At 39.4% G+C, this 24,926-nt stretch overlaps 1 protein-coding gene across 1 annotated transcript in view; it reads left to right on the forward strand.

Annotated features, from left to right (window-relative positions):
• LOC132500586 (uncharacterized protein C8orf34-like) overlaps window positions 1-24,926 on the forward strand; it is a 119,100-nt gene that overhangs the window by 5,146 nt on the left and 89,028 nt on the right. The window contains exon 2 of the mRNA XM_060115712.1: window positions 5,321-5,456. Coding sequence (XP_059971695.1) covers window positions 5,321-5,456 — 136 coding nt within the window. The remainder of the gene's footprint in view (window positions 1-5,320; window positions 5,457-24,926) is intronic.

A 24,926-nucleotide genomic window follows, 5' to 3' on the forward strand; every position in this document is an offset into this window, starting at 1 on the left:
AGAGGTTGTGATTTGGCTTCACTGATCGTTTCCATCAGGGGCTGTGGGTATCTATTCTAATGTCATATATGATCTTCCCATTGTCTTTTTGTATGTTCAGTCTCTCACTCCTCTCTTTTAGTCATTCTCTCCCTGGCAGGAAGTTGGCCAAAAGACAAGACTCAAGATCCAAGTCTTCACTGCTTCATGATAGTCGACTTGTCTCCATAGTCAGTTTTATCACAAGAGCTTCTTAATCTTTTTGGTGTTGTGTTAAAATGGTGATCATCTGATGAGAGAGTGGCTGCATAAAAGCATATAAGACTCTGGATAGAGTTCAGTGGACTGGCATCATGACCACTATGACAAAAACAAGAGTAATTAAAAGTGTGTTTAAGATGCTTCAGAACCAAGAACCCAAATTATCCAACCAAGGCTAGGAGAACAATCCCACAGGTCATAAAGATCAGCCTTGGTGAGCCAGGTAGCTTTTTCCTTAAAATGATAAATAGCCTTTTCTACCTTACCTGTTTCATTGAGCCAAGTATAGCAAGAACTATTAGCAATTGCACAGGTACTATCGTGACTAGTGAACAGGAAATCTAGATTGTCCATCACTGCTCTTGCCAAGGAATTGAGACTGATCTGTATTCCATCTAAGGTAGAGGTGATATTATCTATAACTTCTGCCAGAATTAAAATGATCTATGTCTCATAGCCTTTTGTTTGTATGATTCTTATTACTGGGAGCACTGCTTTGATTGTTTGCATAAACAATAAATCAGTAACATCCCCAGGTAAAGTGCCTAAATAATTGAGGGTAACCTCATTTTGGAGCGCACATCTGAATTTCCTGCTTTGATGACTTTAGAATTAAGGTGTCTGTGCGCAGATAAGTTTTGGAATACTGTTTCTAAAGTGCATGAAATATTAATTTGAGACAAGCCAGACTAGCCATTCTGGTTGCAGAGGAAGTAGTATCTGGTAGGAATACATGGATATCCAGGAAAAAAAGAAATTATTCATGGCATGAAGTTGAAACCAAGACCTTACATTAGCCTGTTTACACATTTGTCTCTATATTAGCCTCTTCCAGATACTAAGTAATTGGCCCATCAGTTTAGGAAATTCTGAATTCAAATTTAGAATTACCTAGGGTCTAATTGATAGATCGTAATAATTTTTTCTTTTTCTGTGTGAGGGCGTTGCTAGGAAAGTAGCAAATGACCTTGTTTAAGGTCATTTGTCCACGTAAGTGCAAGTGAAATGCCATTGGCTGTAATTCTCTTTGATCTCATTTGTTGAGAATGGAAATAGCCCTAGGTTTTTACCATGAAGGTCTGGTGAGGAATGGCATATCCAGCAATCAGTAAGCTTGAAGGGTACTACTTGGGAAATCTGAGATTGGTGTCAGAATAATTATGCTCTGATCTAACAATTTTAGTAAGAAGGGAATAAAAGAAGAAGGGCCATTATGGGTGGGTGATAACCAGGGGTCTATAGAAATTAGAAGAAGAATGTAAATAAGCAGATAAAAAACAAAATAGCAATTAGGCAAGGGTTTTGGTCCAATATCTTGCGCAGAAGCTGTCCAGTATCTGAGGTCATCGGGTTATTCTGAGGATCTTGGGTCATCTGTCTACTGTGAAGATCAGCTGCTTCTAGAGAATCTTCATGTTGAGGTCCCCTATTAGAGCAGGCTTCCAATTTTGTTGGTTCTGGATTGTTTCTTTAGTTATGAAATGTGAGCCCAAGGATTTACTCCAGGGAGCTTTCCTTCTGTATTTGTTGTTAACAATATCTGATAGAATCCCTTCCAATGAGGTTCAAGAGCAGCTTTTCTCTGTTGTGTCTCCCAACAGATGAAATCTTACAGTTGAATATCATGAAGAGGCTGTTTAAGATGTTTGAATGCAACCTTAACCTGTTAGTGATAGGACTGAGTATAGTCCGTGAGTCTCTTGCAACATTTTGCGATGTCTACATGCATCAGGGAAGAGTATAGTATTGTAGGTAAAATCCTGATGCACTTGGGCCTTCCAGTAACTAGTTCACAGGGAAATAAACAATGTGTTCTCTAGGAGTGGACCATATTGGCATAAGGGTGGGTGGGAGTACCTTTGACCAAGGGAGCTCAAGGGTTTCTGAAAGTTTTATTAATTTTATTTGAAGATGTCATTGATTCTTTTCGCCTTTCAGAAGTTTGTAGGTAATAAGAACAGTGTGGTTTCTGAGTAAAGGATAATACTTTACAGAGATTTTTTAAAAATAATATTTCTTGTGAAGTGTGTGTCTTGGTCACTTGATATGAAAGTTTCTATTCCCAAGATTGGAATCACAAAATCGACCAGCTTTTTAGCAACTGTAAAGATTATAGCTTTTTGGCAAAGAGATGTTTAAACTCACCCTGAAATTATATAGACATTCAATAACTAAAATATATTCAAATCTCATGAAAAGTGGAAGCTATATAAAATACATCATGAGGTGTTCAAAGGGCCTTCGAAGCTTTGGTTCCTGGTCATTTCCCACATTCACAGGTTCTCTAGAGTTATGCTGTTGACAAGTCCACATGACTTAAAAATGACCTCGGCTGTCTTTTTGGGCTTCCCTGGTGGCGCAGTGGTTGAGAGTCCACCTGCCGATGCAGGGGACATGGGTTCATGTCCCGGTCCAGGAAGATCCCACATGCCGCGGAGCGGCTGGGCCCGTGAGCCATGGCCGCTGAGCCTGCATGTCCCCAGAGCCTGTGCTCCGCAAAGGGAGAGGCCACAGCAGGGAGAGGCCCACATACCGCAAAGAAAAAAAAAAAATGACTTAAGCTGTCTTTTTAAAGTTTCCCCAGCCATGTTGATTTAAGATAGTAACCAATTTATCTGTACCATGATGAGTAGTTTCATGGAGAAATTTAGCTAATATCTATTTGAAACCATCTAGTGCCACCAAGCAGCTGTCTTGGGAGCACCAGAGGTGATCTGAGTGAAGCTAGAACCACTTATTTTTTTCCATTTTTCTTTTCAAAATGAGGGACTAAATATTGATATTTTATAATGGTTTCTTTGAATTCCTTTAAGGATTCATCCTTTAAGAGTTTAGATAGGATCAAAACCATTGTTAAGGCTGCTTCTTTGGCAAAATGATCTGCTGGAGTATTTCTTTTAGCTTCCATGTTATTTTTTTTTACAGCAGCTACCTCTTTATGAAGTAAGAGTGCATCTAAAAGTGTGTTAAACATCTTGTTCATTTTTGATGGGGGTTCCAGCAGAGATGACCCTTTGTTTCCAAAGCATCCCAAAGTCATGTTTTTTTTAAAAAAAGCATGCCTGATATATATTTACTCTGTGGTCTTTGGCTAGTTACAAGCTCAAGGAAGTGCTGATTTGGGGGCTGATTTTTTAGGCTGATTTTTCCCTCGGGTAGAGGACTGCATTCTACAGGCAAGCTGAAATTGGTGTTAGCGTGTTCTGCTCCAGTTTCAAGTTTTGAGGTATGATCTGTCAACAAATAACATTAGGTCAGAGTTTTCAGTGGGAGTCCTTAAAAACACTGAATGAGGTATAGTGAGTTCCTAACTGAGCTAAGAAAATGTTAAGGTTCCCTTCCCCTGGTGGGGGGGAGGAGGGTGGGCAAGTCAGGGTGTCTCAGTGATGAATAGTAGTGTGAGGGGGAGAGACTAACAGAATCTCATGGGAGGCTAATTAGCTAACTGAAAAGTGTTGTGTGTTCTCAGGCAGTAGTACTGTCTGTGCCGCATGACATGAGGAGCCATGAGAAGAGATGGGCGCTTATAACTAGTTAAGCAGAAGCAGTGAGTTTGGAAGGGGTTACCCCACAACAAGGGGACTATATGTTTACAACCAGGTCAAGGTGATGAGTTTTTTTTGGCTCTCATGAAGTTCAGTTGAACCTCTAAGGACACACCCAGATTGCTCATATGCAAGTAGATGAAAGGATTTCATTTGGGGTTGCCTGTGGAGGTAGTGTGTTGACTAATCTTCTTCAGATAACCAAAGGTCTGTTTATGATTTAGACTAGTCACAATCTCAGGAAAATTTGACACTTGTTTGCCATATTCATTTGTTAGAAACAAAATTCAGCTGAGTAGATGATTCATGAATCAGGCAGCATCCAATCTAGCAGGAAGAAAGGAACTCCAGGGAGCTGTACAAAATTGAAGGCTTTTATAGACAGAAGGCAGTGGATGCAGGAAGCTATACTAGCCACCAACAGGTTGGTGGTGGCAAGGTCACTTTCCTTTAGGGGACAGCAGGGGTCTATTAGGCAAGTTAACTCACTAGTGCTGACCAGGTGATTCCTGATTGTTTAGGATTCCATTGCTGAGAGAGCTTAAACTGTGATTAAATTAAGTATCAGTTTGGTAACGTGGTCTTAGCATAAGCAACTTCGTTATGGGCCTGTTGTCTTATATTTAACACAGTTAGAAATCCTCTCGATTGTTTTGTGAGAGGTCTAAGATGTTTGGATAGTCTACAGCCTTATCAGGAAAGAGCGATTTCCCTTCTTATATAGGTAGTAACCTCAATCGTGGATTATGTTTTGGCAAAATTATAATTTACCTTTTGAAACTTTATGTCCCTCTTTTGCTAAGGCTGAGAGCAAGTAAATAGAATCCTTTTTACAAGATTCCTTATCCTCTGAATAAAGCAGGAGATCATGTACAAATTGCATCAGGACTAAATTACAAGAGAAACAGACTTTTTAAGTGTTGATTGAGGGCCTGGAAAAAATAGGAGGCTTCAGTGAACACCTGGGGGTATGACTATCCCGGTATACTATTGTCCTCCCAAGGTGCAGACAAAAAGGAATGGTTTAGAATGAAAAAAGAGAAGGCTTCAGGTATATTCTGATTGGAGGGTGTTGGATGGGGAAGCTCAAGGCAGGCCAATTAGAAATGAATGACCTTGTGTAATTGGTTTGGGAGCATAATTTGTCTTCCTCTGGATTGTCCTTAGTTGGAAGGGGGCAGTCACTGACTAACTCCTGACCATTTGGGGCCAATTGCTGTAGAGATTATGGTTGACTTTTGTGGGTGGTTACAGCAGAGGTTGTGGATCCACGTCCCACAGTCATACATGGTCTGCCCATCGTGCAGACAGATTCATCTCTCACCATTTTGCTCCTGTAAATCTTCTCATCTAATTTTCTCCAACTACATCTAGAAATAATTTGAAAACTAATTGATGCATGAGGTAAGATTTTTGCAAAGTGGAAATATAATGTTTTGCTAACCAACTACTGGCAGATATCTGAAAACCTGGACTTTTCTCCTTCATTCTATTAGAGTTAATGTTTTTCTCTGCAATTGTTTATGTTGTTACAGAGGATCTTGATGATTTAAGAATGGAGGGAGTAACTACCCTGGTGCCTTCTGGGAACAAATTTAACCAAGGTCGAGCTACTCACTCTGCTGAACCCCAGGCCAAAGTCACACTGAACATCTGTTCAAGGTGTGCCAGGTAAAGCAAATAATAGGTACATCTTTGTATAAACATGATATTGATTTTTTTAAATCTAAGATCTTGAGGCAATGGGTGTACCCCTCTGTATTAAGAAAATCTTTTCCTTCTGGTTCTCTTTTGTGCTGACCTTGACAAGGGAGTTAGTTGTACAGTTTATCCTTGTGCCCAGTGCCACTCAGATGGACAATGAATCAAAGAGTTTAGATTGTCTTTACTTCACAGCTGGAGACTATTTTAAGGCTTTCTGTCTCTGAATTTCATTTGCTGTCTGCCCTTCTGTTCCTTTTCAAAGGAAGATTCAAGGGGCTCTGAAAGTTCAAAGCCACTCTCAAGCACCTGCATACAGGACAGTTTGCCCAGGTACAGTTTTAGATCTGATATTATTGGCCTCTTAACATGCTCCTCATCCTATTCACCTCCTGGAAAGAATTTAATCAGCTTGATGCTTTTCAGTTTTGGCAGCTGAAAGCAATCCTAGCATACACTGTATGTGGCCAAAGAAGTAGCTTAAGTTACTGCCAAGTCAGCTCCCAGTGCTGGTCTAGCAGAAACTCACCAAATAGCTAGAATTCATTCTTTTGTAGGAACAAAATCTCATTTGCAAAGAGGCTTTTAAGCCTGTTTAAATGATAAAACAAGCCTTCTAACCCTTATGTAAATGGTGCAGATTAGCAAGAACAATGCACTGGCTGGCCAGTTTTATCTCCTTTTCTTTATGTCTCTGCTGTTCTATTGTACAGTTTGAGAGGGGATTAGCGGCTTGGAACTGGGTTGGGGGGAAGTGTAGGAAAATCAAATCAGATTTTTGTAGCTTTTCCTTGCCTTTACCCCTTTGGAATTTTAATTTTAATTGTCATAGGCTTAGAAGAATAAAAAGAAATAGAAATGAAAATAAATAGAAAATCAGGGGATATTATTTGAGACCATTAAGAGAAATGGCATAGCACAGTGAAAACACCAATGGAAACGTTGCTTCAGACAAGTAATATTTGGGTGGATTGATTTTTCGATTAGGGCTGTGAAGAAACCGGCTAATATTTATGTGATGATATTTAGGCATCCTGAGTGTGCAAGGTCATCTATGGAAGAGTTGTTTGGCAGTTTAAAAGAACTTTATAGTATATTTGTACATTTACAGTTTGACTGGAGAGGGCTTGGTGCTTGGTCCTTGGTCCTTCATATTATTTGTAGAAGATTGGGATATGAGGTGTTTTCTTTCTGAAAGGAAATTCTATGCAAATGGTATGTTTTATTAAAGTAGTGAGGATTTGAATTGGCAAAGGGCCAAACCCATTCATAACCCTAAATTATTTACATTTAGCTTCCCAGTGATAAGTTAGATTATAAGTTACAAGCCACCTGCATTTAAGGTAAACTCCTAACTGAAATTTTTGAATATTCAATTGAATACTAATCAATTACATTTATTGTATTCTTTCTATGTTACCAAAGTACACAGCTAGTGAGTGGCAAAACACAGTTTCAAACCCCAGCAATATAGCTTGACAGTCTGCCTGCTTAGTCGTTTTGGTTTTTTGCTAAACACCAAGCTATTGTCTGAAGTTGAAGAAGGAAGCCTAAAATAGATAGAAATGATGAGCTACAAAGAGATTTAGGTGTCTGAAATGCTGTGAGTTCATGATTGCCTTGATGGAGAATAAGGCAATACTGTACTTTCAAAAGCAAGATTGATTCAGGGAAATCAATGGAAGAAGTATGGTGGAAGACACTAGGCTGTTGAGTTTAGAGTAGCTGCTGTAGCCAGAGTTTAGAGTGGAAGAAAAACTAATGTCAGTTGTCAAAAACTATGAGGAACCTGAAAATTTACTCTCTTTGCAACCTAATACTGTTTTATGATGCTGGCAAAAGCCATGAAACTCCTGGGTCAGAGACCAAGGACTTACTACTCATGACAGTAACAGCTGTCAGAGTATTAGCATTTTCATTGGTTCCCTGAGCCACAAATCTCATGGGATGATACACAGAGGACAGCAGGTTACAGTATATGAGAGGAACGCTGAGTTTAGGAAACCTGAATATTTTATATGAAGTTAGCACTGCTCTAGAGAGAGACCCCATATCTATCTTCCAAGGCTGTTTGCTATACAAACGTCCCCAAACAGATTGTTGGAAAGAAAGGCTGTCAGTGTCTCTGCTCATAAGATATGCAGACACGTGAGAGATTCACGGAGAATTGTCTCCCAGTACTATTTAGAGTGGACTACCTCGGTGATGCATTGATGTAGTTATCAGAGTTTTCTGCAGTTAGTTGTCAAACAGTTGCTGGCTCACCTCTTCTAGTTACAAGTAAGGCTTTTAGGACTGTGAGAATTAGACTTTTTAAGCCACGCCTGAGCTGTTATCTGAGGCAGAAGTCAGAAACTGGAGGACTGGGGGTAGTGTCCAGTTTTGTATCCACATAATATTTTAAAAATACCACTGGAGGGGACCTTTAAGATGGCGGAGGAGTAAGACGTGGAGATCATCTTCCTCCCCACAAATACATCAAAAAATACATCTACATGTGGAACAACACCTACAGAACACCTACTGAACGCAGGCAGAAGACCTCAGACTTCCCAAAAGGCAAGAAACTCCCCACATACCTGCGTAAGGCAAAAGAAAAAACAGAGACAAAAGGATAGGGACGGGAACTGCCCCTCTGGGAGGGAGCTGTGAAGGAGGAAAGGTTTCCACACACTAGGAAGCCCCTTCACTGGCGGAGATGAGGGGAGGGCGGGGGAAAGCTTCAGAGCCACAGAGGAGAGCACAGCAACAGGGGTGCAGAGGGCAAAGTGGAGAGATTCCTGCACAAAGGATCGGCGCCGACCAGCACTCACCAGCCCGAGAGGCTTGTCTGCTCACCTGCCGGGGCAGGCGGGGGCTGGGAGCTGAGGTTCGGGCTTCAGAGGTCGGATCCCAGGGAGAGGACTGGGGTTGGCTGCCTGAACACAGCCTGAAGGGGCTAGTGTGCCACAGCTAGCTGGGAGGGAGTCCGGGAAAAAGTCTGGAGCTGCCGAAGAGGCAAGAGACTTTTTCTTCCCTCTTGGTTTCCTGGTGCGCGAGGAGAGGGGATTAAGAGCGCCGCCTAAAGGAGCTCCAGAGACAGGCGCGAGCCGCGGCTAACAGCGCGGACCCCAGAGACGGGCATAAGATGCTAAGGCTGCTGTTGCCGCCACCAAGAAGCCTGTGTGCGAGCACAGGTCACTATCCACACCTCCCCTCCTGGGAGCTTGTGCAGCCCGCCACTGCCAGGGTCCCGTGATCCAGGGACAACTTCCCCGGGAGAATGCACGGCATGCCTCAGGCTTTTCCAAAGTCATGCCAGCCTCTGCCGCCCCAGGCTCGGCCTACATTCCGTACACCTCCCTCCGCCCTAATCAGCTGCTCCTTTAACCCCGTCTTGTCTGGGCCAAGAACAAACTCCAGAAGTTGACCTACATGCAAAGGCGGGGCCAAATCCAAAGCTGAACCCCCGGGAGCTGTGCGAACAAAGAAGAGAAAGGGAAATCTCTCCCAGCAGCCTCAGGAGCAGCGGATTAAATCTCCACAATCAAATTGATGTACCTGCATCTGTGGAATACCTGAATAGACAACGAATCATCCCAAAATTGAGGCAGTGGACTTTGGGAGCAACTGTAGACTTCGGGTTTGCTTTCTGCATCTAATTTGTTTTTAGTTTTATGTTTATTTTAGTTTAGTATTTAGAGCTAATTATCACTGGTAGATTTGTTTATTGATTTGGTTGCTGTCTTCCTTTATATATATATATATTTTTTTCTTTTTTCCTTTTTCTCTTTTTGTGAGTGTGTATTTGTATGCTTCTTTGTGTGATTTTGTCTGTATAGGTTTAGTTTTACCATTTCTCCTAGGGTTCTGTCTGTCCGTTTTGGGGGGGTGGGGGTTAGTATAGTTTTTAGCGCTTGTATTCATTGGGTGATTTGTTTATTGGTTTGGTTGCTCTTTTCTTTTTTTATTACTTTTTAATTTTAATAAATCATTTTTATTTTTTATTTTAATAACTTTTATTTTATCTTATTTTTTGTTTCTTTTTTTTTCCTCTTTTTTCTTCTGAGCTGTGTGGCTGACATGGTCTTTGTGCTTTGGCTGGGTATCAGGCCTGAGCCTCTGAGGTGGGAGAGCAGAGTTCAGGACATTGCTCCACCAGGGACCTCCCGACCAACGTAATATCAATCGGTGAGAGCTCTCCCAGAGATCTCCATCTCAACACTAAGACCCAGCTCCACTCAACCACCAGCTAGCTACAGTGCTGGACACCCTATACCAAACAACTAGCAAGGCAGGAACACAATCCCACCCATTAGCAGAAAGGTTGCCTAAAATCATAAGTTCACAGACACCCCAAAACACACCACCAGATGCGATCCTACCCACCAGACACAGTCCTACCCACCAGAAAGACAAGATCCAACCTCATCCACCAGAACACAGGTACCAGTTCCCTCCACCAGGAAGCCTACACAACCCACTGAAACAACCTTACCCACTGAGGGCAGACCCAAAAACAATGGGGACTATGAACCTGCAGCCTGCAAAAAGGAGACCCCAAACACAGTAAGTTAAGCAAAATGAGAAGATACACAGCAGATGAAGGAGCAAGGTAAAAACACACCAGACCAAACAAATGAAGAGGAAATAGGCAGTCTACCTGAAAAAGAATTCAGAGTAATGAGAGTAAAATGATCTAAAATCTTGGAAATAGAATGGAGACAATACAAGAAACGTTTAACAAGCACCTAGAAGAACTAAAGAGCAAACAAACAATGATGAACAACACAATAAATGAAATTAAAAGTTCTCTAGAAGGAATCAATAGCAGAATAACTGAGGCAGAAGAACAGATAAGTGACCTGGAAGATAAAATAGTGGAAATAACTACTGCGGAGCAGAATAAAGAAAAAAGAATGAAAAGAATTGAGGACAGTTTCAGATACCTCTGGGACAACATTAAATGCACCAACATTCGAACTATAGGGGTCCCAGAAGAAGAAGAGAAAAAGAAAGAGACTGAGAAAATATTTGAAGAGATTATAGTTGAAAACTTCCCTAATATGGGAAAGGAAATAGTTAATCAAGTCCAGGAAGTGCAGAGAGTCCCATACAGGATAAATCCAAGAAGAAACATGCCAAGACACATATTAATCAAACTATAAAAATTAAAAAGAAAAAATATTAAAAGCAGCAAGGGAAAAGCAACAAATAACATACAAGGGAATCCCCATAAGGTTAAATGCTGATCTTAAAGCAGAAGCTCTGCAAGCCAGAAGGGAGTGGCAGGACATATTTAAAGTCATGAAAGGGAAAAAACCTGCAACCAAGATTACTCTACCCAGCAAGGGTCTCATTCAGATTCAATGGAGAAATTAAAACCTTTACAGACAAGAAAAAGCTAAGAGAATTCAGCACCACCAAACCAGCTTTACAACAAATGCTAAAGGAACTTCCCTAAGCAGGAAACACAAGAGAATGAAAAGACCTATAATAAAAAATCCAAGACAATTAAGAAAATGGTAATAGGAACATACATATCAATAATTACCTTAAATGTAAATAGATTAAATGCTCCAACCAAAAGACATGGACTGGTTGAATGGATACAAAAACAAGACCTGAATATATACTGTCTACAAGAGACCCACTTCAGACCTAGGGACACATCCAGACTGAAAGTGAGGGGATGGAAAAAGATATTCCATGCAAATGGAAATCAAAAGAAAGCTGGATTAGCAATTCTCATATCAGACGAAACAGACTTTAAAATAAAGACTATTACAAGAGACAAAGAAGGACACTACATAATGATCAAGGGATCAATCCAAGAAGAGGTATAACAATTGTAAATATTTATGCACCCAACAGAGGAGCACCTCAGTTCATAAGGCAAATGCTAACAGCCCTAAAAGAGGAAATCAACAGTAACACAATCATAGTAGGGGACTTTAACACCCCACTTTCACCAATGGATGGATCATCCAAAATGAATATAAATAAGGAAACACAAGCTTTAAATGATACATTAAATAAGATGGACTTAACTGATATTTATAGGACATTCCATCCAAAAACAACAGAATACACTTTCTTCTCAAGTGCTCATGGAGCATTCTCCAGGATAGATCATATCTTGGATCACAAATCAAGCCTCGGTAAACTTAAGAAAACTGAAATTATATCAGGAATCTTTTCTGACCACAACGCTATGAGACTAGGTATCAATTACAGGAAAACAACTGTAAAAAATACAAACACACGGAACTTAAGCAATACACTACTAAAGAAACAATAGAACTACCATACGATCCAGCAATCCCACTACTGGGCATATACCGTGAGAAAACCATAATTCAAAGAGTTATGTACCACAATGTTCATTGCAGCTCTATTTACAATAGCCAGGACATGGAAGCAACCTAAGTGTCCATCGACAGATGAATGGATAAAGAAGATGTGGCACATATATACAGTGGACTATTACTCAGCCATAAAAAAAACAAAATTGAGTTATTTATAGTGAGATGGATGGACCTAGAGACTGTCATACAGATTGAAGTAAGTCAGCAAAACAAATACCGTTTGCTAACTCATATATATGGAATCTAAAAAAAAACAAAAAACAAAATGGTTCTGAAAAACCTAGGGGCAGGAGAGGAATAAAGATGCAGACAAAGAGAATGGACTTAAGGACACGGGGAGGGGGAAGGGTAAACTGGGATGAAGTGAGAGAATGGTATGGACATATATACTCTACCAAATGTAAAACAGATAGCTAGTGGGAAGCAGCCACATAGCACAGGGAGATCAGCTCGGTGCTTTGTGACCACCTAGAGGGGTGGGATAAGGAGGGTGGGAGGGAGACGCAAGAGGGAGGGGATATGGGGATAAAAGTATAGTATAGCTGATTCACTTTGTTATACAGCAGAAACTAACACAACATTGTAAAGCAATTATACTCCAATAAAGTTGTTAAAAAATAAATAAATAAAAATACCACTGGATTAATTACTCATTTACATGAAAGTTGGGGTTTCTGTCTTCTCTTCAGAATGCACACACGTGACAACACTGGGCCCACATTCTCTAATGGTTTTACAGATGCAGCTTCCCTCTTGAGTCCCTAAAACCCAGTTGTGCTTTAGTTTACCTCTGGTTATCTTTCCTGCTTCCCTCATTTACTCCACCTATCTGAAATCTGCAGGTCTTTGTTTGTAACCTCTGACTTGTAGAAACCCTAGAACTCCAAAGATAAGCAGGGAATCAGTACTGGAGGGTGCAGTTTGAGGTACATGGCCAGGCCACTGGGAGAGGAATCTGGTGCCTAGAAGGGGCGGATCGTGGTCTCTCAGGGTTTCAGGTTAAGGGGTAGGGTATCAGGTTATGGGGTAGTCAGGCTGTAGTCTTACAGTGACCAGGTAATCCTTCAGAAGTCAGATGGAGTGAGCTGGTCAGAAACCTAGCACTGCGGACTAGACCAACATGGAGAAAATGATTGCTTCATTTAGAGAACTGTGCCCATTCCCACTGCTGTCTTTGTGGGCACTGGTACCCAGCCTGGAAGATAATGAGAGATTATATGGGATTCATAGTGGAAGCCCAGACATTGGATTTGGGGCCTTGGACCAAGATTTAAGTCCAGATCTCACTGGATTGGAGACAGTATGGTGCTAATGGATAAACTGGATAATTAATGTTAAGTTATATCAGGTACTTACCAACACCTTTCAAGAATTTACAACAAAGGTAGAATAGAAAGACCACCTACTTTCAAGTCTGACAAAGCAATCTAACATTCATACTCTAAATTACCTAGTATGTCATCTTGGGGATAATTACGCAAAGATTAAGAAAATCTGATCCCTTGTCTGTGAAATAGAGTTCACCTATTCCTGGAGATAAACTCTAAGGATGACTGAGAGTGCCGAGCAGGATAATGTATGCAAAGGCAGCCAGCAAAGTGTTCACAGTGCATGGCTCTCAAGGAACTGGGGGTTTCTCATCTCTTTCTCCCCACTCATTGGGATAATTACCATGTAAATACTTAAGCAGTTTAAAATACTTCAAGTTTTTTCCCATCTTTTAGAAAGGCCCACATTAAAGTACTCAGGTATTGAAAGAAAAAGCCTCATTTTCCTGACATTCAGGAAATTTTCTCCTGTGTTAGGCTTGTGACTGACCCGGGGAGAAAACTGTTGTCCATTGTTGAGGACAATAAGGCAGTGTAGGGTGGCATTGTTTTTGTTGGTTTGTTTCTTAGAGTTTCACGGTCAAGAAATCATTTTTCCCATAGAACTGGAGGGGTAAAATATAAGTAAGTTTAATAGATGTGTTGTGATCTTGAAATACTACCGTAGCCCCAAGATACCCAAGAGTCACTGAGACTCAAGTGATGTTCAGAGTTTCTGCAAAGAACCCATCAATGATCAAGTTAGTGAAAAGAGGTGCAGTCTACTCTTTAAATTGTCATTTTCCTCAATCTCTTTTTTTCAAATACTGCACCACTCATGAGCTACTTACAGAGTCACAGTATCCAGAAGTGAGTTTGCATATATGTCCAGAACATTATTGCTTTTATCCAGCTGAGGGCGTACAGCCAAAGGCCACAGAGCCCTTCTCGTTCAGAACCTGACTGGAATACAATGATCTGTAATGAGACTAATACATTCTGCTGGGGATGACTGAGGGATGTAAGATATACATGACCATTGGAAGGACTTCCGCTTTCCAAGAGATCAGAAAAAGAGGAATTCAGCCCACATTAAATTGCTGTGTAAAGTTTTATGTGCAACAAAGTGACACAGTTTGTAAATTGTGACACAGTTTTAAATTGTAATAAAAAGATTACAATTTTTTTTCATAAATATTTCACACATGGTTAGAAAAGTGCAGATGGAAGAAAGCTTATATTTTCAAGCTGGAAAATTATTCCAGGGTAATATTACTCCCATACCTCTTAGTGACCTTAATCTGATGTGGACATTGCTGCAGTCTGTGTGATTTAAACAAAGAGATGACATCATTTGGCAAGTGGAGATATGCATAGTTAATAGATGTCTGACCACCAAGATGTATGAAGATTCTAACCCAGAATATCTCAATTTTCCCTTCAGATCATAAGGGAAAGAAGCCATTACAAAATAACAATTTTAAGTAAACAAAGAATTTTCTCTGTAGGATATAGCAGTGTCCTTCTAATTGCTGATTTTTTACATTACAAGGTAGATTTTTAATATATTCAGCAAGTGTCGTCACTTGACTTTTAGAAGATTCTATTCCTACGGCTAAAAATCCTTGAATAGCATGGACAAAATAAGTTTAATTTGTTGCCTAGGAGTCACACTAAGTCATATCAACTAAAAAGTAAAATGTTAGTAGGCTAGTAATGCAAATTATCAGTAATTATCAGAAGAACTTTTGTGGTTTTAAAAAATAGTGGTTTGCAAAATTGTGAGTTTCAAATTGAGTTTCTCTATTAAATATCCTGAATTTTCTTTTTAAGATAACAGTTAAGATACCAATAACAAGCAGACAAATGCTGATACCAAGGCACCGAATTACTATTTCAGTGAAGTTTATAAGCCATTTTTCTGGGAAGACCACCCATTAATTCTGTCTACGCACTGCCATTCTGAGGAGTTAAATCTTGTTTTTGTGGACTCCTGCCAGGGCATTCCGGGTGGTAAGATGCTATTTGTTTTTGATTGTGCAAGTGTTTGCATTCATTCATGCCTAATATCAATAGTGCACAAAAAGGAACGGAAAGCCATTTTAAAAGAAATTGGATTATAGAGGACATACAGTGATACTGGCTCAGAAACTACAGCAGGAGACTCTTAGGAGAAACTTGTTTCCAGACAGCCTGCTGATTTTTCACTGATTTGCTTCATGTCTTTGTACCAAAAATTGTTCGTCATTTCTCCTAAACACCATCTGCTTCTGCTTTATCAAATAAACACAAAACTAAACTCAGTAGAATTGGTGATAGGATGCTGAAGAAAAGAAGACTGTCAGAGCTTGTAAATGTGAACAAATTTCAAACTATACGTTTAGGATTACTAGTTGACTTGAGAAAACCTACGTAATTAATCATACATTATATTTTGTTTCACTTCCCTATGCATTTTTTCTTTTTTTTTCCAACTATTTTTATAAGGTTTATTTTCAGCAAGTTCCCATTGGAAAAAAAGGTGAGCAAAACTGACATAAAGGAAAATGGATAAGGACAAAAAGTACTGCTATCATTTGTTTAAGGTTAAAAGTTTTCCATAAAATTGACTTCTACGCCTACAGGATTAAAGGTCCCATTTGAGTGATGAATACAGTGCACCACCTACTGCCATGTTTTAAGTGACAAAAATGTTTAATTTGAACCGAAATGAATTATGGAAGACTCACTCTGTGTCAAATACTGTGATAAACTCTGGAAATAAAAATTAATACCTCTGACCACTAGGAACTTATATTCTGGCTGGAAACAGACTTGGAAAAAATAAGTGCAACCCAAAATGTCAGATGGTGATAGTGCTATAGAAAAAATAAATCATGGTAAAATGGCTCAGCTGTGCAGCTGTGATTGATTGTTATTTTATAGGGGCTGTTGCTTTGGGAAAATCAATACCCTTGGAGAGATTGATATATAGTTTTCATTGTTCATTCTATGTGAAGGAAGAAATGAGACCAACACACACCAGCCAGAAACTGGGGACCACTTCATCTCAGTTCTAAACACATTAACGTCATAGTTTTTCTTTTATTTATAAATTGATACAAGATCCTCCCCTTCTTCACTTCTTGTAGTGGTTGCTTTGTGATTCGTAGGGGAGGGAGGGCCTTGGATGCAAGCACTTGGGTGCATATGCACACAAACACACACATAATCTAAAAAACCATTTTCTTGTTATGTGACAAAGAGCTGCAGCTTTAAAGCAATAGAGACTAGGGTTGGAATCTCAGCTTGCCCACTGAACAACTTTGGGAAATCACTTCACATCTCTAAACCTCAATTTCTCATTTATAATGGGGGTAATCATTTCTGCCCGTGGGATCATAGCGGACTAGACTGGCTAGCTCAGTTTCAAGCATAGAGTCTACTCTGGGAAAAAAGTATTTCAAGATAAAAATAATTATATACATTTCCAAAAAAAGTTAAATATGCATTTGAAATTCAGGGAAGTCACATTATGTGCTGAGAAAAACAAAAGGAGCATCAAGTTCAAGGTCTATGAAAATGTTCAAGGTTTAGGGAGTAGAATATTACAGGTAATATTGGTTGATTTTGCACTAAATACATAGAAGTGTTTTGATTATAGAGACTTTTTCTCATCATTTTCCTCATAATTCCTCTCTCTGTGCCTGTACCAGTCTACATATTTATTTTATCTATCTATTCATCCATCCTATAAACCCTTTCCAAGATCATAATGTAAGAGACACTTGAAGGAAATGGATAGCAGGAGAGGCAGGGAAAGATGATCTTCTAGTCATCTTTGCTAAGCAGCAGCAGCCTTGAATGACAGCCAAAAAACTGTGAACCCCCACAGTCTGTATTAGTACACTGGTTTTCAAGTTCATACCAGAACACCTGAGGTTATTTTTTTGGCATCTCCATTTAGTTTGTCAAGCCTGCTGTGGTCTTCAATCGGGGTAACCTCTTTTTCCTTTATAGACTTTTTGGGTCTTTCATATCATCTGTGCTTTATAGAAGAGTCCTTTTGGGGTAAGCCACCCAGAGAATAATCATCTTAGCATTAGGGAATGGGAACAGCATATTGCCTGGAGAAAGTCAATGTTGTCAGTTTGCAGGTGGGAGAAGATTTCTAACTTTCCAATGGGACGTTAAGTAGTACCCATGGACTGGCTTCCCCACATCCTAACAGGTACAGTAGGGCAGCACACACAGTAAGAAGTAACTGTGTTAGAAAATCTAGGAACAAATAAAGTATCAATATTTGTTCTTGTCGATTCACCCTGCCCCCTTTACCCAATGTGTCCCTGAAAAGGATGCCTGAACCAGCTGAAGGAGGTGGACCAGCACTTCATTCCTGTTGAGAAGACAAACCACAAACTGGGAGAAAATATTTGCCAAGACATATTTGATAAAGGACTGTTATCCAAAATACACAAATAACTCTTAAATCTCAACAATAAAAACACTAACAGCTCAATTAAAAAATGGGTCAAAGACCTGAACAGACACATCACTGAAGAAGATATACAGATGGCAAATAAGTATATGAAAAGATGCTCCACATCATGTGTCATCAGGGAAATGCAAATTAAAACAAAAATGATATGCCACTACACACCTATTAAAATGGCCAAAATCTGGAATTCTGAACACCAAATGCTGATGAGAATGTGGAGCAATAAGAACTCTCATTCATTGCTGTTGGGAATCAAAAACGGTACAGCCAGTTTAAAGATAGTTTGTTACTTTCTTACAAAACTAAACAGACTCTTACCATAGGATCCAGTAACCACCCAAATGAGTTGAAAATTACACCCATATGTAAACCTGCACATGGGTGTTTGTTGTAGCTTTATTCATAATTGCTAAAATTTGGAAGCAACCAAGATATTCTTCAGTAGGTGTTGGATAAATAAACTGTGGTACATCCAGACAATGGACTATTATTCAGTGTTAAAAAAGAAGTGAGCTATCAAGCCGTAAAAAAGGCACAGATGAGACTTAAATGCTTATTACTAAGTGAAAGAAGCCAATCTGAAAAGGTTAAACACCATATGATTCCAATTATGTGACATTCTGGAAAACACAAAACTATGGAGACAATAAAAAAGATTAGTGGTTGCCAGAGGTAGGGTGGGTTGGAAGAGATGAACAGATAAAGCACAGAGGATGTTAATGCACTGCAAATACTCAGTGTGATGCCATATGATAAATACATGTCATTATTCATTTGTCCAAACCCTAAAGAATGAACAACACCAAGAGTGAACCCTAATGCACACTATGGACTTCAGGTGATTATAATGTATCAATGCTGGTTCATCAGTTGTAACAAATGTACTACTCTGGTGGAGATGTTGGCATGGGGGAGGCTACACATTTGTGGAGGCTACCTTCCTCTCAATTTTGCTGTGAACCTTAAACTGTTCTAAAAAATTGTTTTAGTAAGTTTTTAAAACAAATGAAAACAAAATGTGTCCATTATTTATGGGATGGTTCACTGTATCACTTATAAGTTACGTTAACTTATTGCTTATTTGTTTAAAGATTTGCTTTTTCTTGCAGAAAGGATAATTTAACAGCAAAAGAAGAGAACTCACAGAACTCATAGTGTTAGTTATCACAGGATAAAAAAAAGCCTTTCAGAGCCAACATATGATTGATTTTCTTTGCAAATAATAAAATAAAAGCACATCTCCCTGTTTGTTTAAAGCCTTATGGGCTTATTTAAGTATATACATAATAAATAACAAACTCAAAAACTTATATTCCTTTGGTCTATCAAAATATAAATATTTCTTAATGATTACCAAATGACTTTATGCCTTAAAAGAAAAAATTTCATGGAAATATGTGTTACTTTCTCTTTTTAAAATGAATCAAATCAAACAAGAACCAAAGCTGTGCAAATTAGACATTTCTTCCCTGATTTCCAAACCCTTAATTTCAGTTTTAGGAAATGACTTGTTAAACAGAAAATTAATGTCAACAGTTCAGTTTTTATCTCAGTGGTTATAGATTTTTTTTCTTTTCTATACCAGATTTTCCTGCTGAGTTAAGTCTAGTAACAGCTGTTGTTGTACAGCAAATTGATCAAATTCAGTCAATATTTTTTGAATGTCTACCTTGTGCAAGGAACCATGGAACTAACTACAGAAAAAATAAGACCTTATCTAGGGGTTTTCCTGGTTGTCCAGTGGTTGAGACTGTCTTTCCACTGCAAGGGGTATGGGTTCGATCCCTGGTCAGGGAACTAGGATACCACAGGGTGCATCCTCCCCAAAACAAACAAACAAAAAAAAGACCTTATCTAGCCTGTAGTCTCATAGGCTAGATGTGATAAATACTCCAATGACTATAATTCAAAAATTGACATAATCATCAGTGTTCTGGATCCACTTAACTCATTTTTATTAATGAAAAACATTTTACACCAATATTTTTATCAATTATCCTAACAACTGAATAGGTGCTTATATTTAAGCCAATTTTCTAGTCACTAGAGGATTAATAGATAACTAAAAAGAAGACTGTCCAGGTGAATGTTTCTGCTTAGGATGAAGGAACCTGAATTCTCTATCAAAGCTAACCAGCGGGCTTCCCTGGTGGCGCAGTGGTTGAGAGTCCGCCTGCCGATGCAGGGGACACGGGTTAGTGCCCCGGTCCGGGAAGATCCCACATGCCGCGGAGCGGCTGGGCCCGTGGGCCATGGCCGCTGAGCCTGCGCGACCGGAGCCTGTGCTCCGCAACGGGAGAGGCCACAATGGTGAGAGGCCCACGTACCGCAAAAAAAACAACAAAAAAAAACCTAACCAGCACACTTTGAAAGAGACCTCACAAAAATATAAAAACAAATCACATTATGACAGTTTTAATTCAGCTAAATAAAATCAGAGGAGAAAATGAAATGCCCCTCTGACACATTTAGCAGTGCAAAGCGGAAATTTTAGGTGGTAGTTACGTAGTAATTTAGAAATAATTGAGAGCTCAGAAATTCTAGAAAATAATAATATAGATATTAAATAGATAATCAAGGAATATCCTTTTAATTTAAAGTATAAAGGTATAAAAAAGATCAATTTTTTCTATATGTCAATATATAGCTACTATATTTAGTCTTAAAGACACATTTTTTTTTGAAACGCCATTAAAAATTGTCTTTGGGTCTAACTACCAAGTTGTCCAACACAGGAGAAACATCAAATTTTCCTCAGCTCAATGGTTCAAGAAAATAGGAGGATTTAGGGCGTTTATATTGGAAAAGAATAAATGGGGCTATGCATTTTTGAAGGACAATCCCATGGAAGAAAAAATATACTTGTTTTTTTTGCTCCAAAAGGCAGTACTGGCATTAAACTGAAGGACACACAGGCTTTACTTCAACACAAGAAAGGACAGTGGGACACTGGAGTGGTAGAAAATGGACTAATCTGACTCCCAGCAAGTGTGAGTGCTTTATTGCTTGAATTATACAAGCAGATACTAAATAACTATCTGATGGAGGGTCTGTGTGGAGTAAGAGATTGGGCAAGGTGACCTAGTAGGCAGACCTTCCAGAACTGGGAGAAAGAAATTCCTGTTGTTTATAAGCCACCCAGTCAGGTATTTTGTCATAGCAGCCTGAATGGACTAAGACAATGCTGTATCCATCTTTTTGAGCTATGAAGAGAGCTCTGAACTGAGCTTGAATTCATACATCTATCACTTGCTGGCCCAGTTCTTCCAGTCCAAACTGTTGGGTTCCTTAGTATATCAACAGGTCTTTTAGAGTTCCAAGGCAGAGATGCAGGCAGCTCATTGGAATGATGGACCATTATGTCAGAGTGAATTCTCATCTCAGAGCACTGTCACTTCAGGGCTCCTTTTCCCAACTCTGGGATGGGTTTCTGGTTTTCCAAAGATTGAGAAAGCTGCTTTTCATTGTTGAGGACAGGTAACAAGAGCTTAATAACCTGCCTAACCACTGTTTACTCAGCAGCCATGCCTCCAAGATATAGGGTTAGAGCTGACTGCTTTGGCAACTTTCAGGATGATGGAGCTTCTGTATGGAAAGCAGACTGCTGTCCTCCCTGGTCAGCAGCTCTCCCTTCTGTATTGTCTCCACAGTTTCCTGGTGTTAAATAACAAAAATTCAACTGAGTAAATTTTAAGGATCTAATTGGCTTTATTGAACAATTCGCGAATTAAACATCCATCAAGTAGAAAAGAGTTTTGAGGAGCAGTACAATGTGGAAGGCTTTTATAGGTGGGAGGGGGAAGGGAAGAGGAGAGAGCAGATTACCTCTTCTTCCTTTAAGGGACAGAGAGGGCCTGTGGGGCAGGTTACCTCATTGGTGCCAACCAGAAAATTCCAGACTGGTTAAGATTACATTCCTAGGGGAGGTTGAAACTGCAATTGTTAGGTATTAAGTTTTGCTTTGGTGTCTTATGCTTTAGCACAAGAGACTCTGTTTGGAGCTTGTTGTTTCCTTTTTAATAATTTCCCTCTTTTGATCAAAATCTCAGCTTAACTAAGAGATGTGATTAAAATTTTAGGGCATTAGTGCCACTCTCAGCTCTGTAGTTCTCTCAACTTTTGTCAAACTTTTGTGTGGTATTCATAGATCATGATGTTTTTTGCTTAGTCCCTGTGTATTCACAGGTTACAGCTTCAGGTTCACAATGTCTAAGTCTGTCAATCTATTAGTTCCTTTTCTGATGTTCCAGTCTTAGGGAGATCATTTGCGTGATGGTTAGTGGGTGTGAACAAGCATTTAAAGCTTTTGAGAGAATACAACACACCAGGGAGATTTCAATGATTATAATGCGCAAGATAATTCCCAGTTTTTGGCATGCACTTTGGAGACATGGTCCCCAAGACCCAAACCCATCAGAATCAAGTAAGTCAAAGAAAGACTGCTGAAGGAATCACCAAGCCAAGTGGCTTGCTCAGTGATCTTATGTAACTGAGTTTCAACTTCTCCAGAAGTGTCGCTACAGGTCCAGCAGGTGGTGTTGGTTACAGATACCTCCTTGCTCAGCTAAAAGATAATCAAGGGCTATCCTATTATCAAGAAGAACTTTGGTCAGAGAGTCTAGGGATCTTTGTTGGGCAGCTATTGTCTTAGCAATGGATTCTGCAATATAACCAGGGAAGGAGGGCCCTGTCAAAAAGAAGTGAATCCAGAATCCTGAATGCCTCCTGGTAAATTTGAATCTGTGGCTCAGAAATGGAAAGGTGACAGCTATGGAGACCATTAAATTCTAAGGGTCTGTGGACCACACAGGCAGTTTTATTCTGGCTAATCTTGCCTTGTGTCCCTTTCTTTGCAAAAGAGCATAAATGAAAATTTCCCTAAGTTTGGGATGTTAACTGCAGACAAGGAAATGCACCAAGGGGTCTCTAGCATCATGGACAGATCAGAGATTTTGATGACAAATCCAGCACCCTGAAAAGTTACCCCCATTAGCAATGGCCTGGGAGATACAGATGAGGGCATTATCTTTCCAGGTCAATGCCAGAGTAAAGGAAAGAAAAAGGAGAAAGAGTTTCATGTTGAGTGTGAAGTCTTGATCTGGCATCTTAGGCAGAAACAGTCTACTCTGATGACAACTGCTTCTCTTCCTAGTCTGTTTGATTTGGAGATCCCCAGCATTTGCAAAGGACCAGATGTCAAGTGGAGACTTTTTCATCTGTGAGATGTGTATCCAAGGTTCAAGACCCTGCAGTTTGGCTACAGTCTGGGTAGTGAGCAGAACCTGGTATTGTCTCTTCCAAGGAGATTCAAGGGCATTCTTTGTTCTTAGAGATTGAAATGTTAGTTTGAAGATTTGTAGCCAGGTATTTGAGGCCACTAGAAAAATTCAGGATCCAGTCCAGTTTACAGATATATAACAAAACCTCAAAAACAACAGGATTAGAATATAATACAGGCAAAGGTACAAACATAATTTTTTCCTCTACACTTGCCTCCATTTTCATCAAAGATAATCACAGTAAAACTGATTTATTTGCATTAAAACTTGGCCTGCTTATTTACATAAGTGCAGCAAGAATAGTGATTGACCACATAAACTCTTTTTAAGACTGCTTTACTGGAACCTTTTATAATGAATCTCAGATTGAGCTCTAAAAGCCTTTTGAGGCCAGGAAGCCAAGCCAAAGTCTAAGCAGTTTCTTAAAACTGTCTGGTCATATCTGGGTCTATGCATCTCTGTCTCAAATATGATATTCCAGCCAAAGCCTCAGTAATACAGACAATGTTTCTAATTGTCCTATTATAAGGAGAACAGATTTATATTGAACTTATGTAAATAACTAACTATATTGTCTTCCAAATTTTAGAGGGATCAGGTAGGGAGAAAAAGTAAATGTTTCATCTTTGTTCACAAAGATATATTTTACCAAATTGCTGTAAGTCATAGATAGGTTAAGAGAAAAGGTTTCCTTAAGTCTGGAAACTCAAAACATTAAGGAACTAACAAACATCACCTCTTCATTTCATTCAGTTCTATGTTATAAATTCCTGTTCTTCTTGAATCCAGTTTTTTCGTTAGTTCTGGAAATTGTTGCCAGTCCAGTTTTATAATCTTAAAGTTGTCAGAAACCTGTATTTATCAAAAGTCCTTTCCATGACTTGAAGATGAAGCACTTTTGTAGGAAAACTTTTACAAAAGTATCTCAGTGAAACAATAACTGTATATGACAAGAGACTTAAAATAGCCATGGAAGCAACCCAAGTGTCCATTGACAGATGAAGGGATAAAGAAGATGTGGCATATATATACAATGGAATATTACTCAGCCATAAAAAGAAATGAAACTGAGTTATTTGTAGTGAAGTGGATGGACCTAGAGACTGTTACACAGAGTGAAGTAAGTCAGAAAGAAAAACAAATGCTGTATGCTAACACGTATCTATGGAATCTAAAAAAAAAAAAAAAGTGGTTCTGATGGACCTAGGGGCAAGACAGGAATAAACACGCAGACGTAGAGAATGGACTTGAGGATATGGGGAGGGGGAAGGGTAAGCTGGGACGAAGTGAGAGAGTGGCACTGACATATAAACACTACCAAATGTAAAATAGATAGCTAGTGGGAAGCAGCTGCATAGCACAGGGAGATCAGCTCAGTGCTTTGTGACCACCTAGAGGGGTGGGCTAGGGAGGGTGGGAGGGAGATGCAAGAGGGAGGGGATATGGGGATATATGTATACATATAACTGATTCACTTTGTTATACAACAGAAACTAACACAACATTGTAAAGCAATTATACTCCAATAAAGATGTTTAAAAAAAAATAGCCATGGTTAAAGATCTGATGAGAATTCATTATAATGCAATTGACAAGGAAATTTGCTAATTTCTATGACTTACTTTTTAAGGTAATAAATAGATTTATAACTGATAATATTATACCAGAACATATATTTCTGGGAAGTTCATAGAATTTTTTTTCATATAACATATACCTCTATAGACACAACATAAAGAAGGATTAGTATTACTTCTTATTTGACAATGCTTCCCATGTCAGTTAATATATCAAATAAGTCTAATTAGTTTAATATCTCCATTTTTAGAAGGAGAGAGAACAAATCTTTTTTTTGTTTGTTTGTTGTTTTTTTTTTTTTTTTTTTGCTGTACGCGGGCCTCTCACTGCTGTGGCCTCTCCCGTTGCGGAGCACAGGCTCCGGACACACAGGCTCCGCGGCCATGGCTCGCGGGCCCAGCCGCTCCGCGGCATGTGGGATCTTCCGGGATCGGGGCACGAACCCGTGTCCC

The sequence above is a fragment of the Mesoplodon densirostris genome, chromosome 13 (genome assembly GCF_025265405.1).
Source record: "Mesoplodon densirostris isolate mMesDen1 chromosome 13, mMesDen1 primary haplotype, whole genome shotgun sequence".
NCBI classification, from domain to species: Eukaryota; Metazoa; Chordata; class Mammalia; order Artiodactyla; family Ziphiidae; genus Mesoplodon; species Mesoplodon densirostris.